At 37.9% G+C, this 17131-nt stretch overlaps 1 protein-coding gene across 5 annotated transcripts in view; it reads left to right on the forward strand.

Moving 5' to 3' along the window:
- The window catches only part of TRAPPC12 (trafficking protein particle complex subunit 12), a 50536-nt gene that overhangs the window by 31352 nt on the left and 2053 nt on the right, over window positions 1-17131 (forward strand). For 3 of the 5 annotated variants that reach the window (XM_059842823.1, XM_059842826.1, XM_059842824.1), the window contains exons 8-10: window positions 3601-3674; window positions 11259-11357; window positions 16510-16610. In XM_059842823.1, the coding sequence (XP_059698806.1) occupies window positions 3601-3674; window positions 11259-11357; window positions 16510-16610 (274 nt within the window). The remainder of the gene's footprint in view (window positions 1-3600; window positions 3675-11258; window positions 11358-16509; window positions 16611-17131) is intronic. The other 2 variants (XM_059842825.1, XM_059842827.1) reach the window with 1 other exon arrangement.

The following is a 17131-nucleotide window of genomic DNA, read 5'->3' on the forward strand; positions in this document are numbered from 1 at the left end:
TTCTAATCTTATAGCCTTTATCATTTCAGCCTCTATCATTTCAGCCCCTGAAATTATACACTTTGTACTACTTTTTGCTGGAATTAATTTCACAGTTTTGCCCTTGATCAAACTTGTGCAATAAATCATATCTTTTTCTTACTTAGGAGAAACAACATGGCTGTTATCCTTTAGTGATGAATATATAAGTGTGTTGCTGTTGCAGCCATATAGGTGTTTCATCTTAAGCCTTGGCTGACTGACTCCTCTCAAGCCTCTTGTCTGCCATCCAGTCAGTTTTTTCAGACTGAACTACCACCATACAGTGGCTACTCTGGCTTAGGGTGCTGCTGCACAGATGGCTGAGTCTCACTGTAGCTGCATGGTACTTAGACTCCTGAAATATCTAAGGCACTCTTTAGAATAATATTTAGATTATATAGAGCTATGTCATCATTTTCATGATTGTATCTCCAATTATGTTTTCTCCTGTTCCTTCTTATCTTAGTGATGTTGCTTCAATAGTATAGGGCAAATTACTGCACAAAAAAGGGTGATAAGGACAAGCGCTTTTTTTGACGGAATTTATACTTATGAGGTCATTTGAATATACTTGAAAATTAGACAGGAGACATTTTCAGCATTGCTATGAATTGTATGGACTGTTGTGATGCCTAGCAAGTTCAAAACATGCACCAAGAAAACAAAAATCTTTCACCTTTAACTGACAGTCTAAGGAATGTTACCAAGTTCCTTCTAAGAGACTATGCACACAGAGCCCATTGAAAGCTTAAGTCTGACGCTGAGACAGAAGAGACTGGGTAGAGCTAACACCAAAAAAAAAAATTTAAATAATTCCTTAAAACTGTCTGAAGGGTGCAGACCTGTTTGAACTTTTTTTCTACCTGGTCTTCCATTTGACTGGATGTGAAAGTTCCTTTACTATGTCGCTGTACCTGACTTGATTCACCTTCTGAATCATCCTAAAAACACGAACACATGTGAGCTGCATATAGCATAAAGATATTTGCACATATAGTCAAAATTAGGAAAAATGGAAGTAATCTTACATTGAAGTTAGACACAGCACTTCATGAGTTTCTGTTCTTTTCCCTTGTATCTAATACTCTTTTTGCCTCTGTTCTCCTACTTACTTTTCCCTGTTAGCATTTTCTCCTAGAATTTTCATCCTTATCTCCACATCTATTGTTTTTTACAACTATAAAACCAAGATGTTCATCCCCCTTTAAGGTACAAGGACTTTTTACAAGCTGTATCATAATCCTGTGTCCTGCAGTCTGCTTCACTCATGAGTTACTGGCTCCTTGCTTTTCCTCTGCTTCGGAGCTCAGATGGGCTCAGGAGGAGACATAGTTAGAAAAGCAGCAGCTAGCAGTTATCAAGGGACGTGGCTGCAGAAAATTTGGAGCGATCTTTACATGTCTACTGTGCAGCTGCCTCTAGGTTTAAGACTGCCAGAAGGCCCACGGGACATTTGCAGGAGCTGTTGACTGCTGTTGTCTGTGGAGGTCAGCCAGGTCTGCTCCCTCTCTGCTTTGTCTCTGCATTTGGAGCTCCAGGAGGCTGATAATGGGTTTGCTTTTTTTTCATTTGAGACTTTCTGAAGCAAACCTTATTAACTTTATGTGAAGACAGCCCTAATTCATTATGGGGATTATGCTTAGCATGTAATTTCCATGCTGCTGATGTAAGAAGGTGCAACACCAATCAACTTAACATGTGCATCTCTAGCCTTGAACAGAGCACCTCATTTGCCAGATTTTCAGCAGGCAGAGAGATTTAGCATTGCACCACTTGCCTGGTAACACATTCTGTAAGATGCCAATTTTGTAACTTCACAGTGCCTATTGAAATGAATGGCAGTGTGGAGTACAGAACCCTTGATGAAAAAAAGGAATAGCAAATGCTTAGAGTGGAAGCATGGCTGCATGGACCTGCAAAGAGTGTTTCAGGCATCTCAGTAAAACACAGTGGTCTGCTGTTGGGTTTTGGTTTTGTTTACTGCTTTGCAGGGGTTTTTTAACCCCTTTCTGCCAGTGCTAAGAAGCCTCATCACACAGAGCTACAGAATTTCCAGATCAGGTTCCTGTTCAGTTTATAGCACAGGCTGAAGACATCTGGTGTGCCTGCTTTGCAGTCCTTTTTTGAGAGCTGTAGCTGGTGCTGTCTGATTGTTAACGTGAAATCTGGATGTCTTCGGTGTAGGAATCAACATCTAGTTTGTTGTCACCTAAGTCCTAAAAAACTGAATGTGGTTACCAAACTGTGAGAACGTGCAAAGAAAAGAGATATTTACTTAAGTGAAATAGTGAAGGGCAGTTATTTAATTATGTTTGGATTTTACAGATCCCCCCAAGGAAAGAAAAAAAAGGAAATGTGTCATAAAGTATGTATTCATGGTTTACAGTATCATCTCTGATACCGATTAGTATCACTCAGGATGTGTGGTCCCAGGGGAATTTCAAAAACAAAAGCTAGGAGAAATTAATGATTGTAAGGTACAGTGGATGAAATACTGGGTTCAGTCTTGGACCCTACATTATAACCCTCTTTTTGACAAAGATAATTTGCAAATATTCATGGGTCAGATTTTTTTTGTTTTATTGCTGAAGAGGATGGAAGGAGTTTTCCTTTTTAGGGAAGGTGATAGGCATTTCACCAAGCTCTTCTTATTTGTAATGATTTCTTTGTGTGCTGAAAGAATTATCTGTGTAATCTGCCATGCTTTCATGAGTGACTACATTAATGATACAAATGAGTGGTCTCAGTTATCACAATTTTATTGAAATAGCCTCTTCTCCCTTCCCCCCACTTTCTTTCAAATCATTACTGTGACCTTGACAGCTGATTGACTGAGATACATGTATTTTTCAAATGTACTAAATTAATAGTCCTAATGTTTATTTTTGAGGATTAGAGAAATATTTCTAGCATTGATCTGTGGTACGTAACATGAGAGAAAATAAGGGTCTGTGTGAACTGTTCTCTTATTACATCAGGAGTCTGTCTGCAAAGCAAAAGGGAGAAATCTGCTGCAGCTTTAAATGCCTGCAAGCTCCAGGAGAACAGGGAAAGCAGACAAGCTTGGCAGATTTTTTTCAGCATATCTCTCAGCCAGAGGCAAGCACAAACAGTCCCAGACTCAGACATTTCTCACTCTGCATGTTTTGGCTCTTAAATGACATTCTAGCTATGTTTGATTTTTTTAATTTATCACATTTAATGCTGTCAATTACATGTTTTTAAACTGTTGCTCATTATCACTTGAATCCTTTTATGCACCTTTTGTTCTGATGTTGGAAAATGTGTGGCTTATTGTGGTGTTTAATATTTTGGCCTGAGCTGAGAGCTGAGTAACTGTCTATTGCTCTGCATTGTTGACTTGTGTATGGTACCCAGAGCTGCTTGAGCAATTCCCTTGGAGAGATGCAGAATTCTCTGATGCTGCAGCAGGGCTGAGGATTAAAAATTCTAGGCTAAACCCCAGTGGTGTTAACGAGGGAGACCTTTCAAAATCGTAATTCATAGGACCAATAATTGATGGCAAGAAAGAACCTCTAATTTATTTGTGCAAATTCACAAGCTGCTCTTATTTTGCAGCCTCTGTTCAGCTGTGGAGGTCACGTCTGGGCCGGGTGATGTACTCCATGGCAAACTGTCTGCTAATGATGAAGGTACGTGGGTGGCAGAGCTGCAGAGGTACCGTATATTCCAGAATAGAATGTCAGAGAAAATGCAAGTGAATTACTGGTGCAGAGATAAGGGAAGACTACCTGACAGTACATTAAGGTTTTGCTTAGTGAAGAATTAATTAGGCTTAATAATGTCTTATTTAATAGGTAGCTATTTGCAGTAATGTTCTTTGGGAACATATCTGTACTTATTTCTCCCCAAATCATCCTAGAGAACATGCAATAACAATACAGAATTTGCATTTTTAAATTGAATTTTTCAAACACTTAACTAAATGCTCTAATTAAAAGCAATTATGTGCTCTGCCTTTTTCAAACTGTGTACTTGGAATGTTGCTCTGTTTGTGAGGTTTAATAACACTGTAGCTTTTGTATCTGATAGAGATCTGAAACATCTAAATACACCCTCCCTTGTCAAGTGATCTCAGTTGTAATATGTCTTCTTTCAAGTTCAAATCCTCACTAGTGGGTAGGGGTGGAAGAGAAAGCAGTAAAAGCAGAAGTGACTAGCTGTCACTGCTGGGGTTTTCTGCCTTGATTCCTCCTTACATTTTTCTACCAGTTGTACTCCATTTGGTGCAACACTCTTAACTTCTCCTTGTATTCTGGAAGCAGAAATAAAACTACTTCTGCCGATCCTGTTGTGGTCAGGAAAACAGGGGTGTCACCATTCTTGCAGCAAACTGTTCTTACCCTGAGCCTGACTGTGCTCTACAAATCACTTAGCAGCAACAGCCTTGGAGCAGGCATGTCAGCAGTGGAATCTTCACAGGCCAAGATTTGCACTCTTGGCTCCCTGCACTTCGATTACCCAAGGTCATGCCAGACCTGATCCTCTGATGTTTACTGAGCTACTTCCCAAACAAGGCTCCATTCTTAATATTACAATACCTCAAAAAAGTATGGTTTGTTCTTTTTTTTTTTTTTTTTTTTTTAATACAAGAGCCATCTATACAGCTTTACTTGAAATGGAATGTTCTTCTTGTGGGAATTAGGGGAAACAATTTATTTTCTTGATTATGTTGTAATAAGAACATTTCTGTCTTGCATAGAAATAATTTTTCATTAAAACAATTTGTCTTTTGAACTAGGTACATGACATAGGCTCATTTTTTAAATCATTCTCTTTTTCAGTAAACAAGTGAAGAAAAGCATGAGCTGCTATCCCAAACAAAGTAGAATGTATAAATAAAAAATACTGGCATATATATTTTCAAGAACTTTACTTTTTGCTGTGAGTTCTTTTTTACTCACATGTTTTTCATACGTACACACAAATCTACATGTACGCCCAGTTCTCACCTTCCTCTGGTTTGATCTTGTTAGTGCTATTTCCTTTGAGAAACAGAAATATATTTGTGAATACCAATTACCATCTTTTTGGAAATGATATTTCAGAAATACGGCAGCTTAGGTACTTCTTAAGATCAGTTGTATTTAGGGCCTATCTCACAGCTGTTAAATTAGAAATTTATGGTTCACAATAACTTTCAAATTACCCACAAGTGCATGTTAGTGCATAATTACTTGCATCTGAAATTTGCATTTCAGTGAATTGGCTGTAGAGTACCTGTGAGTCTTTCAGTTTTCAGGAATATCCCCAGACCCTTCTAACATGCAGCAGTCCTGTAGTCTTCTCCACCTTCCAGAGTATTCAGCATGAATCCATTCAGATTAGTTTTAAACACACTTTTGTAAGTTCTCCCATTAACAGTTATATTCATTTAGCACGGTTCTACCCTTTTTTGCTGTTGTACATATACATTAAGAACTGCATTTGTTTTTATTCGTGTTTCAAGTGTGTGTAATTTAAGAAAAAACTATTTCGTTCTCCAAGTCAGCACCATCTGTTGCCATCTAGTGACCATTTACAATATTGCAACACTGTGCTTGATCCCCAGGAGCTGTTAGGTGATGGAATACCTTGGGCAAGTAGTTGATGATGATGATGATGTTTATAATAAATTTTTATTAAAGTAAAACTGTCTTATTTTGGTATGAAAAAAACCCAAACATACTGTCTTACTTTTACTGACCTCTTTATTTTGCCAAAAAAACTACAGTAGTATTTAACAAGGAACAATCTTGTCAGGATTGACACTTGAAAATTAAAAAAAATCCACTTTGATTAGATGTTGGCCCTATAACTATTTAAATCTAAATTCATTATCCTCAAATCTTAATTAGGTTTATTTCATGTCATAGCTTTTCTGCATTACTTACCTGAATCAAAGAATTCTGTTTATGTAGTGCAATGATCTTTGCCTTTTTAAATATGCCTCATTTGTTTCATAGTTAAACATCTCCTTAAATTTTGAGATGGAGGGTTACTTTATTTTGGGGTAGAGAGTGAAGTCAAAGTGGTTCACCCAGACACAGGAAATGAGTCATGTCTCTTACACCCTGGGAATATCTTTCCTAGGTACTGAGCTCTGCCTGCTGTGTCCCTTTATCCATGTGACCAGTGACAGTTTGGTAGTAGTTCAAAGCAGTGTCTTTCTTTCCTGTTCATCTCCCTTTCTTAAATGGGTTCTATCTTCTTTCTGTGCACCACTGTTGGACTTAACCAAATGACAAAGAAATGGTGAATCCCAGTTGTATCAACTGTTATCAAACAGCATTCCTGTTTCCTGTGAATAAGGGGAAACTTCAGGAAAGATGTGGAAATACAGCAGGAGGAGAAGGGGAGACCATATAACCTCTCACTGTAGACTTCCATTTACAAGAACTGTGGGCTTATGTCACTATGGAAGCATGTCCTGAATATAGCAGCATGAGGGAAAATTAATTTAACGTACAGCTGATGACGTGCATTGTTTAATTTCAAAAGTCTATCTGCAAAATGCTTGTCACTTTACTAAATCACCATGGAAGTGTCTTAAAAACTTTTAAGTTCTCTTCATCTGAGGTAAAAATGCTTTTGACATTATCTTACTAGACTTTGCTCTCTCTAAGGAATAAACACTTGAGTATTTTCCATATATACTATAAATGCACTCTAATTAAAGGTACATTTTGCGCTTTTTAGTTTTCTTTAGTGTTGTGTTAGCTTTTGTAGAACTTGCCCTTCATAAAAGAAAAGCATTAGAATTGATTTTGATCCGAGTACAATACAATTAAAATGGTACCAAGAAGGAGGTAACAGCTTGTGCTAGTGACACAAGGGAATGATGCCTAAGGACTTTGGTTCCTGGATGATTTAAAGGAGAATGACTGTCTTTTGCCTGAGTGCTGCAGTACAGCTCTCTGGATTCATAGCGCTGTGAATCTCTGCTTTCATAACCCTTCCACAACTGCACTAGATAGAGAGGAAGGATAAGTTATCCCTGTCCTCTCTCCCCAAAACAAAGTATTTATGAACTCCTTGTAACTAAGATTTTTAGTCTAAGGTTTCTTGAACTTACTCTCAGCATTCTACACATCATGGTCATTTATGCTAATTTCTAATAAAGTACTTAAGGGTGGTGATGAGGGAAATATGAAAATGTGTAATGCAGTAGCCATGAAGGGAAGTACAGTTATACTGTGGTGCATTAGAAAAAACATACTCCAGCAAGTTGGTCCAGTGGCTTGCTAGAACTATTTTATACCATTTTCTATTATTATAACTATTATATTTTATAATAATATAATAATAGTAATATATACTATTTACTATTTTATACTGTTTACTAGTATATGTAATGTTAGCCCCAAATTTCCATGATAAAAGAGATATTGAGTTATAAAACAATAGGCCAGTTCTCATTCATATCCTGAATAGTGTAACTTCAGACCTTTTTGGGATTTTTTTACAAAGGTGTGGAAAACTGGAAGGCTCTTAATCATTTTAAATTAAAGACCATGACAATATGTCAGCCCCATCTCTAAGTCTTAAGATCACAAGCTGTAGTCATTGGGGTTTTTACTGACAATACTTAATATGTTTTACTCCTCACAACCACACCTTGTATCAGTCAAGACTTCACTTCTCAGAGGCAGTGTGTATTTATCATTCCATCAGACAATCTTTGTTGTATTATGTCACATTAGCAAAACTGTGAATGGGAACAGTCTTTAGTAAGTGAGACCAAATATCATCTATTTTACAATGTGATCTATCAGAAGGAACTGTCAGATAAGAAGCCTCCAAAACTCACCACAGAATAGTATTATTCTGTATCACATGTAGGATATTCAAGAAATCTCCTAATGTTTTCATCATAGTGTGGGGAGAATAATAAATGCACATTAAACTCACTGAGGGATCCACAGGTGACCACAGAATGAGGTTGTATTTAGAAGTGAGCCTAGATATGATGATGTTTCACAGTTTCATCCTGAAGCCATCCTTGTTTGTGCCTTTGGACCTACATAATTTAGTCTCTTGTCATCTCCTGGAAGAAATGGATCCTATTCTTGTGACATCTACTGCAAGGCGTGGGGTGGGTAAGCACAGATGTGAGGTGCTGTGCTGTTGTATGGAAAGAGGGGGCAGTGACCACCACAGAGTTCATAGACTCTTAATGTTTACCTCTAGTCTCACTTTTCAGGAGCTGCCAGTGTTTATGTACTTGTAATGCATATGGTGTTGGAGATAAGGATGAGGAGTGCAGAAAAGGAGGGTTTCTTTGCCTATCTAGGCCAAATCCATGAAGCCACTGCAGCATGGGCCTCTAAGACTTGGCTGCTTGTTCCTACCAAGGCTGGCTGCTATGTACACGAGGGAGCCTGTGCTGCTGTGATGGTGCAAACACTGCCCACTCAGGCAGCTTCTTGTGGCTGAGGCTTTTCTGCCGTCAGTTCATGCTAAGCTGTAAACTAAGCTTGCAGAAGCACTTTTCTATCAACTTGCTGCATGGTCTTGGGCTCATTGGACTTGGGCTCATAGGGCTTGTTTCTGCATCAGTTGGGGTTCTGATTGCAGAGCCCCAGTTCCTCATGGTTGTGCTGTGCATCTTTGTTGTGTAGCCAGAGCCTTAGAGTATGCACAGGAGTGAGCACTGGGTGAGGGGCAGCTTTAGACCACAGAATTTGATACAAGAAAATTATTTCTCTAGTGACCACATTTTATGCTTGAAGGGATAAAAATCACAGTCATAGACAATCCTTCAGATTTAGTAGATTACACTCTTGGAAGAATTAATAGGTACTACAGTCATCACTGGGATTCCTCTAAAGAGCTAGATCAAGGGGTCCCTATTCCAAGTTTATTACAAGTGCCTAACACAGTTGTACTCCATGATCAAGTCCTTTACTGAGAGCCATTACAATGAAAATTGAAGTTTTCCTAAATCACAAATTTGTGAAAAATTATGGTTGCTTTAATTTCATCTCATTTGAGTTTGAATGATAAATACAGCAGCATTTAAATAAATATACTTCTGTATGTGGCATGTTGGTTTTCCTCTGAACTCTTTTTATTACCAGTAATAAGTGTGAACTTTTCATGGCACATTAGAATTGTAATAAACTCTAAATGTTAATAATTAATTGTTCAGAATTAATCATTATACAGTATACAAGTTGTTTGCAAAAGAAAGGTCCTTCAGAGGCCTTTCCTGGGCTAACTCATCTCCTGCTGTTACAGGACATGTAATTTCTCTCATATACAGATCAGACTCCAAAGACTTATCTTGACTTTTTGTTTGTATGAAACAGTACGTTTCAAATAGAATGGTTTGGGTCAGAACAGACCTTTGAAGGTCATCTACTACAACCAATCCCTGCCATGTGCTGGGACCTCTTGAACTGGATTGAGTTACTGAGAGCACCAACCAATCTGACCTGGAATGCTTCCAGGGATGGAGCATGCTCCATATTTCTGGGTAATTCCTTCTAGTGTTTCACTGCCCTCATTGTAAAAAATTCATTCCTATTACCTAGTCTAAATCAACCCTCTTTTAGTTTAAAACCATTACCCCTTGTCCTATCACAACAGGCCCTGATATATAAGCCCATTTCAGGTACTGAAAGGCTGTAAGGAGTCTCCCCAGAGCCTTTTTTTCTCCAGGCTGAACAACCCCAACTCTCCCACTATTCCTTCCTGAGAAATGTTCCAGCCCACTGACCATTTTTGTTGCCCTGCCCTGGACCTGCTTCAATACGTTCATGTGTTTCCTGTGCTGAGGACTTCAGAACTGGATACAGGGTGTATTCCTTTTAAGTACACCCTCAGGAAAAAAAATTCATTACATAGGGGGAACATTGCTTCTTCAAACCAAGCAGGAGATGAAGAAAAACAGCCTTTCCCAGTAGCTGTGATAACATTAGGGACAAGTTAAATGAGTACTATAATTTAACTAAGACTAATGGTAGGGCAGAGAGTACCCCAAGATGTCTGTGTAGTTTTTTAAGATTATTCTCTGTTGTCCTTTGCTTTCTAATGCCCACCACAATTCTTGTACTAAGTTGAAGGGCAGGACTGTTGGGAAGCACTAAAGTGTTACAGCACAGAGAGTCCTCAGCCTTCACTCGGCCTTTCTAAGCAAAGGCAGGTGCTCTCTGCCTCTGTTCACGTTTCTCCAAGCTGCAGCAGCTGAGGCTGGTACAGCCCCAGGCCAGTGTACATTCCTACAGCCACAGCCATTGTCAACACAGAGCATGGGCAGTGCCACTCACCTCTGCCTGCCAAGCCTTGTGGCCAGGCTCTGAAAATCATGTCCTGTCGAGGTCCTTGAATTACTGCAGTTCAACCATGAAACAGCTGAAGTGCAGGAACCAGTCACATGGGAATTTCTTTCCACTGGGAAAGGGGAGCCATTTGTGTAATCTTCCATCAGTGGTCCTTAGCTGGAGGCTACGCTGGCATTCCATCTTGAACGGCATATCTCAACGGTGCCCCCTGCCAGCATGGCCTTTGTGCTGATGTGATGTCCCTTGCAAAGCTTTCTGGAGATCAGAACCAGTCCTCCCCTCACTTAGTTTTAGCCCAAATACTTTTTCTATCTAGATTACCTGCTTTTATGCAGTAAGAAACCCAGTTCAAGTGCAGGAAGGGAAAATGTCTTGTTTCCCTTATGCAGTAAAAAACCCAACAGTTTGGGTGGAGGAAGGGAAAATGTCCTGTTCCCCTTGGTAGTAGTGCTAGTTTGTCATCTGAAGATGTGCAGGAACTGCAGTTTCTGTCATGTGATGTTTTTCACAAGAGCATGTGCACAGGCACTTCACAAAGCTTTGGAATATAGTTTGTTAAACAATGTAAATGATGCACATATTTGGAACATTAGACACTTCTCAGTTATGTATATCCCCAGTCACACCGAAGGTGCTTGACTTTCATCCTAAATCATAATCTAGGATGAAGAGTAAATGTTCAGAGTTTTAGTTTGTGGCATTTAGCTACAGAAAGAATATGATCCTCTTAAAAAAAAAAAAAAAAAGATCCCCTGTGTATGCAGTTCCAGTATAACTTTGAAAAGACCAATGTACTCAGCCACTAGTGCCTACAGTGATTGATAGAAATTCTGTCCCACTGACAAGTTGCAAATACTTTAATTCTGTTGAAATATGTCTTTATGAAGAAGGTGACACAAAGGCTGAAGTATTCTGAGGTTAAATACCTGATTGTATGCTTTCTACCCTTAGGACTATGTGCTGGCTGTAGATGCTTACCACTCTGTCATCAAATATTACCCACAGCAAGAGCCTCAGTTGCTGAGTGGAATTGGAAGGATTTTCCTTCAGGTATGCATTTTATTCTAAATTTGCTAGGTAATACTGCTGTTGATAGCTACATAGAGAAAAATCATTGCATTTAAAACTGTAGCTGTTTTGTAGGGCACATGTCAAATTGTAGAGGTAGTGCTCGAAACAAAAACCCTTCTGCCATGTCATATTAGATACAATTAGGAAATATGAAGCACCTATAGTATGTAAAGTGCATTAGCAAACAACATGCTGTAGAAAGTTATGCTAGTATTTTATTCAAAAAGTGACATTCTGTTTTCCCTAAAACTAAGGATAAAGCTCCCATTGACATCAGTGAGATGAAATTTCACTAGAAATCTCATGTCTCACTACTTCAGACTGTATGCAACTCTCAGTCCCACTGTATAACTGCCATCTTCATCTAGAAAAAATCAGGAGTGTCCTTCTTTTGTCCCAGTCATATTCCTGAGAAGACAGGGGAGGGCACCTTAAAAGAAAAAAACAGTATACAGAAAAGTGTAATAAATGTCCATGTACCTGTATTTAATGGCAAATAAAAATAGATGTCTTTTTATTTTTCATAAAATGATGCATCTAAATAGCTATCTGATTTTTTAAATTTTTAGTATCTCACAAGTTCTTTGCAGTTCTTTCATATTTCTGATACTAATAATTCAAACTTTTCCTCTTTTATCTACTTACTTTTATTATTAATGAAAAATCTAATTTTGGATTATCAGGTATTTACAAATGGTCTTATTTGTGACATTCCTGTAATAAAATTGCATTGAAATTGAGTAATTTACTCTTAATAGATAATTATTAACATTGCTTGCTTGAAATTGTAGAATGTCATTCAAATTCAATTATGGATTTTCAGTTCTCAGCAGGAGCATGGTTTCACAATGTGTTAGACATGTCTGCCTTTAAAAGTCTCTAGTTTAAAGTGGATCTCCATCACTATGGAGCAATTTTATGATATTGGCTATGTGCATTAATTACTGCCTAAATAGGGAACATAATAATTGTGTGTATTAAAGAATGGTACTGTAAATATGCAAAATATTAAAGGAGATACAAGTTGTTAATAGTTCTGGTCTTTCTGTGAAAATGACTGGGTATGTTACTGACACTGCCTTTCTGACAAGAGTGTCTACCCTGATGTCACACCCAAAGTCTGTTTGTCATTCCATTTTCTCTGGAGAAATTTTCACTCCCATGAGGAAAGCATCTCCTTACAGAATGATTTGAAATCAATGCTGTGACCACAGGCCTCCCATTCCTGTCAGATCTGGACATAGCAAAAGGGGTTATGAGGAGTCCCTGATATTTTCACGTGACCTAGATAGAAGTTAAAAAGAATAGTTTCTAAATGCAAATATTTTCCTTTCTTCTAGCACCTTAAGGAGATAAGGTTATATTGCTTGGCTTGTCTTTTCCTGTCACAAAATTTTCAGCTCTGTCTGGGGGGTACTAGTGCAACAGATGCAAGAGTTTGATATATTAAGAGAAATAGACAGTGTCCAGTTAATCAAAACCAAGCCATTTGAATTAAAGAAAGATAAATGTGTTGCAGTCCTGGGCATCTCATCATTTTGGTAAGATCACTCTGTGGTAAGTGTGCACTGTTGACAAGGCACTCGCTGGAAAGAAAAATAAAATGTCTTGCAGGTAAAATAGAAAAGCAGCTTTCCCATATTCAAATGTCACAACTTTTCAAAAACAAGTAGCAATTCCCAAATAACCTCAGACTCTGCTGCTGACTTTGAAGATTTACCTAGAGAGGTGTAAGGCAGCCAGATTCCAGCTGCTTATGAGTCACAGACGCTGTTTGACAGTAGACATCACACACATAAAACAAAGCAATAAAGTGGAATAAAGTTTAATTCAGGAGTTTAGCAGAAAAAAGTTGCAACCTTTTTTAACATGTAAAACTTTCTTTCTTTTATTTTGATTTCTTTTTTCTTAATTAAATTGAGCTAACTAGTCTAAGGCGTCATGTCCTCTTTTATCTTCACATGTAAGTGGAATATAAGGAGGTCTAGATCTGATGTACAACCTTTGGCTGTTGCCTTAAAAAGTGGGAGATGAGAATTATAGAAATGAAGAATGGAGGAAAAGACAGAGTTTATCACAGAGAAATTTTATAAAGACTGTAATTCTCTCAGCAGTCACCTGACCTGTAAAGCAGATACAATGAATGAATTAGAGAAACAGTGAATACATTTTAGTCTCCAGGATTACATTGTGTAGCCCTCACTGGCTGACCTATCCAAAATTTCCATTTGAATAAGTACATTAAAAAAAATTTCAAAAGCTACCTGACCTTACCCTCTGCAATAAATTGCTGCAAAACTGAGCCAAAAGCAATAAAAAAATTGTAGAAGAAAAATAATTTTGGTTTCCAGACAAACAGCAAAGTTAAGCACATAGTATATTGGAGGCTCTTTGTTAGGGAATATGATTATTTGAGGTTAACAGTAGAATCTTCATTTTTATTTGATGTGCTAATTATTATTAGATTCTGAAGTCATACTTTCTGAGTTAAATAAGTGATAAAATGATAGATAAGTGAATAAGTGATAAAGACCACCTAAATTGGTTAAATTACTTTAATGACTAATTAAAACTGGTTATTTCTTTTAAATTATCCTTCCCACCAAAAAATTTTAAAAAGTAAACTGTTTCCCCTCTGTGGGAAAAATGAGATTTAAGAGTTCAGCATGTTTGCTGAGAAGATACGAGATCCTGCTAAGAAATCAGAACTTTTCATGATCATAAATAATGTATAATTAGTATCAAAGCATACTAGATTTGGACTCATCAAGCTCCCAGGAGAGCAGACTGGTAACTTGCTTTTGAAATTGATTGTTCTCATGATTAAGGGATTCCCAGGCTAAAAATACTGGAGGATAGAATCATTTACACTTTGCCAGCATTATCCTCTAGTTAAATTTAATTATTTTCTTGGTGATTTACATCTTTAGTGAAATTTATAGAGAGAAATTGTATCCTTTGTCATTACAAGTGAACGTATGGTTTTAGAATGAATAATAGTTGTTTTGAGTCCAGCTACATAACGTCTGGGATAAATGCATCTGTTTCATTAGAAAAGACTATTAATGAGTATTCTAGAAATGCTTGGTAGATGGACAGCAATTGACACTACATCTTTGACTGCAGTGTTCAATTGGATCATCTCCTAAACGTAAAGAAGAATAATTTCCTTCTGTTGACATGGAATAAGTCTTGTGGTTAGAGGTGATGCAGTATCTGTTGCATTAGTGGTGTTAGTAGTGGGTACTGCCACTGGGATATTCCCATAAGAAAATTGGGAAGAAATGTAGATGAAGTCTTCAGATGGATGGATGTTTGCTGTCTCTGAAAAGTGCAGTTGGAAAGTCATTTGCTGATGACTAGAAGGACTTGCAAGATGATCTTTTCCACAAGAATCTCTTCAGGGTTTGTAGTGTTTGTATTTTTGGGTCGGGTAGTACTTGTACGATGAAATACGAAGCATGCTTGTAAAATGTACAGATGATGCCAAGCTGGGAGTGGTACAGACTATGAAGGGCAGGATAAGAATGCAAAATAATCTTGACAAGTTGAGAAGCTGAAATGTTAAACTGGCTGTGATTCAAACAGCAAAGGCAAAATGCTACCAAAGACTGGGAATAATATAAAAATACAAAATGAGAAGCAACAGCAAGCCTGTTTCCTGTAGAAAGGAAATAGGCTGAGAGTAAGAAAACTACACAAGGGTAAACAAATTGGACTTCCAGATACTTGGCATTAAAGTGAAATTTACATTCACATGTGAAACATAAAGTGATTCCTGCTTCTCACTGCTGGTGAGAGATCAGTTGGATTATGGAGACTTCTTATGTGGGCACTCAGGGAGGATGTGAAGTAACAGGAGAGAGTTCAGAGAATCCAGAGAGCATTATCTATGAGAAAGAGGTAAACACTGCTTTGTCTGAAAATTGGTTTTCATTCTAGAATGGGGAATAAAAAGTTTTCAAGTGTGCATAAGACTGTAAAAAAAGAGGAGTCATACATTCTCCCCTACCCCTATGGACAGGACAAAAAGCTGAGGTTAAAAGTGCATTAAGATAGAAGGTATTTTCTAATGCTAGGGCAATTTAAGAATTCTGGATTAAGTTTCTTAGTAAGACTCAGATTTGTAATATCCACCATCTGAGAGCATTAAGGAGACTTCAGCACATTTGTCACAGACATTTTTCACAGTGTTCTTTAAAAAATGGGTGGTCTCTTGAGGGCCCCTTTGAATCTCCCCACCTGAGGACTGCCTAGTTTCCATGGCTTTATGCTTCTGAACTAGTTTAATTTTACTCCTTTTGATAGATTTTGATAGATTTATTTTACCCAGTTGTAAGTTTTTGTCTTCTTCCATCTCCAACCTGAAAAACATGCTGGTAACTTATTTTCCAAATAAGTGGCCTTCTTCAAGTACTTTTTTTCATCTCAAAGAGCAATGTATGTGACATACCTTTAGGTGAAATACCCCTTCCTTTTTAGAAATCTCTTCCCCCATTAAAATCTGTACTTCTTTATGCCAGTTTTCATATCTCTCATTCCTTCATCCTGCTCATCTCACTCTTTGGTGTTTTTTTAATCTGTAAATGGACCATCTTCCCAATATCCTCAGTGGTCCATTGTACTGGAGTTGTTTTCTGACGTGTGGTGTGATGCACTGAAGTCATCCTATGGCTCCTGGCTATGACCCAGAGGCTGTGGATGAACCAGGTGTGGGTCCTGTGCTAACTATGAGGCCACTGGTGTCTGTCTTCCCTTCCTGTGGACTAGCACCCCATTTCATTGGAAGTAACTGACCTTTCCTCATTTTCAGCTACTGTTTTGAACTGTGGAGTTAGTTACAACCAAGGAGCTAAATGAGGATATGGGGCCTCCCTGCCCTACAGTCCACAGCCCCCAGCTGAGAAACTGCTCTGAGCAAGCTGCACATGTTTTTTGGGTGCTTTTCATGACCTTAACGTGGCTCTACAAATACATTGCTTGGTCACAGGTGTTACCCAGTCACCTTGGTGTAAAGAGCTTGATAATGTACTTTGATATGTTGTGTATGTTCTTGGTCCTTATAAGATATAATCAGGATGTAGCTCTTTTCTTCTTATTGTGCTAACTCACTTATGACTTTTCTGTCTAGATTGGAGACATAAAAACTGCAGAAAAATATTTTCAAGATGTTGAGAAAGTGACTCACAAATTGGATGGACTACAGAGCCAAATTATGGTTTTAATGAACAGGTAGGTAATTTAATAGCTAAATAAAACTTTTTAAAATGTAGTTCTAAAAGTATGCAAGGTGATCATTAAACTACCCTTGAGACAATCCTGTTCTTTTTCTCTTCTATGGGACTTCATCTGTCATAGGTGAGACTGAATGGCACACAGACACAGGAGATGTCTATAACTTGGCACAGTTGTATCATCCTCCATTGAAACTGCAATCTTTCAGTTGATTTTACAAAAGTTTTTTGTCATTCTTTCAGGCACTGCATATTTTCACTGTGTTTTTTCAATATACATTTACATAAATACCTTTTAGAAGAGGTTATTTTGGGCAGTTATCCTACAATTAGATCTGCCAGGAAAGTACCACCCGGTAGCTTCAAAGGATGCTTGAATACACTGTAGTAAATCGAGCTGTGTGATGGGGGACTCACTTTGCAATGGTTAGCACATTGGCTTAATATATTTAGGAGATACTATTCAAATGTGCCCTGAAAATTATATGGCTGATTTCATGAAGAGAAATAATTCTGGGA

The sequence above is a fragment of the Haemorhous mexicanus genome, chromosome 3, assembly GCF_027477595.1.
Source record: "Haemorhous mexicanus isolate bHaeMex1 chromosome 3, bHaeMex1.pri, whole genome shotgun sequence".
In the NCBI taxonomy this organism is placed as follows: Eukaryota; Metazoa; Chordata; class Aves; order Passeriformes; family Fringillidae; genus Haemorhous; species Haemorhous mexicanus.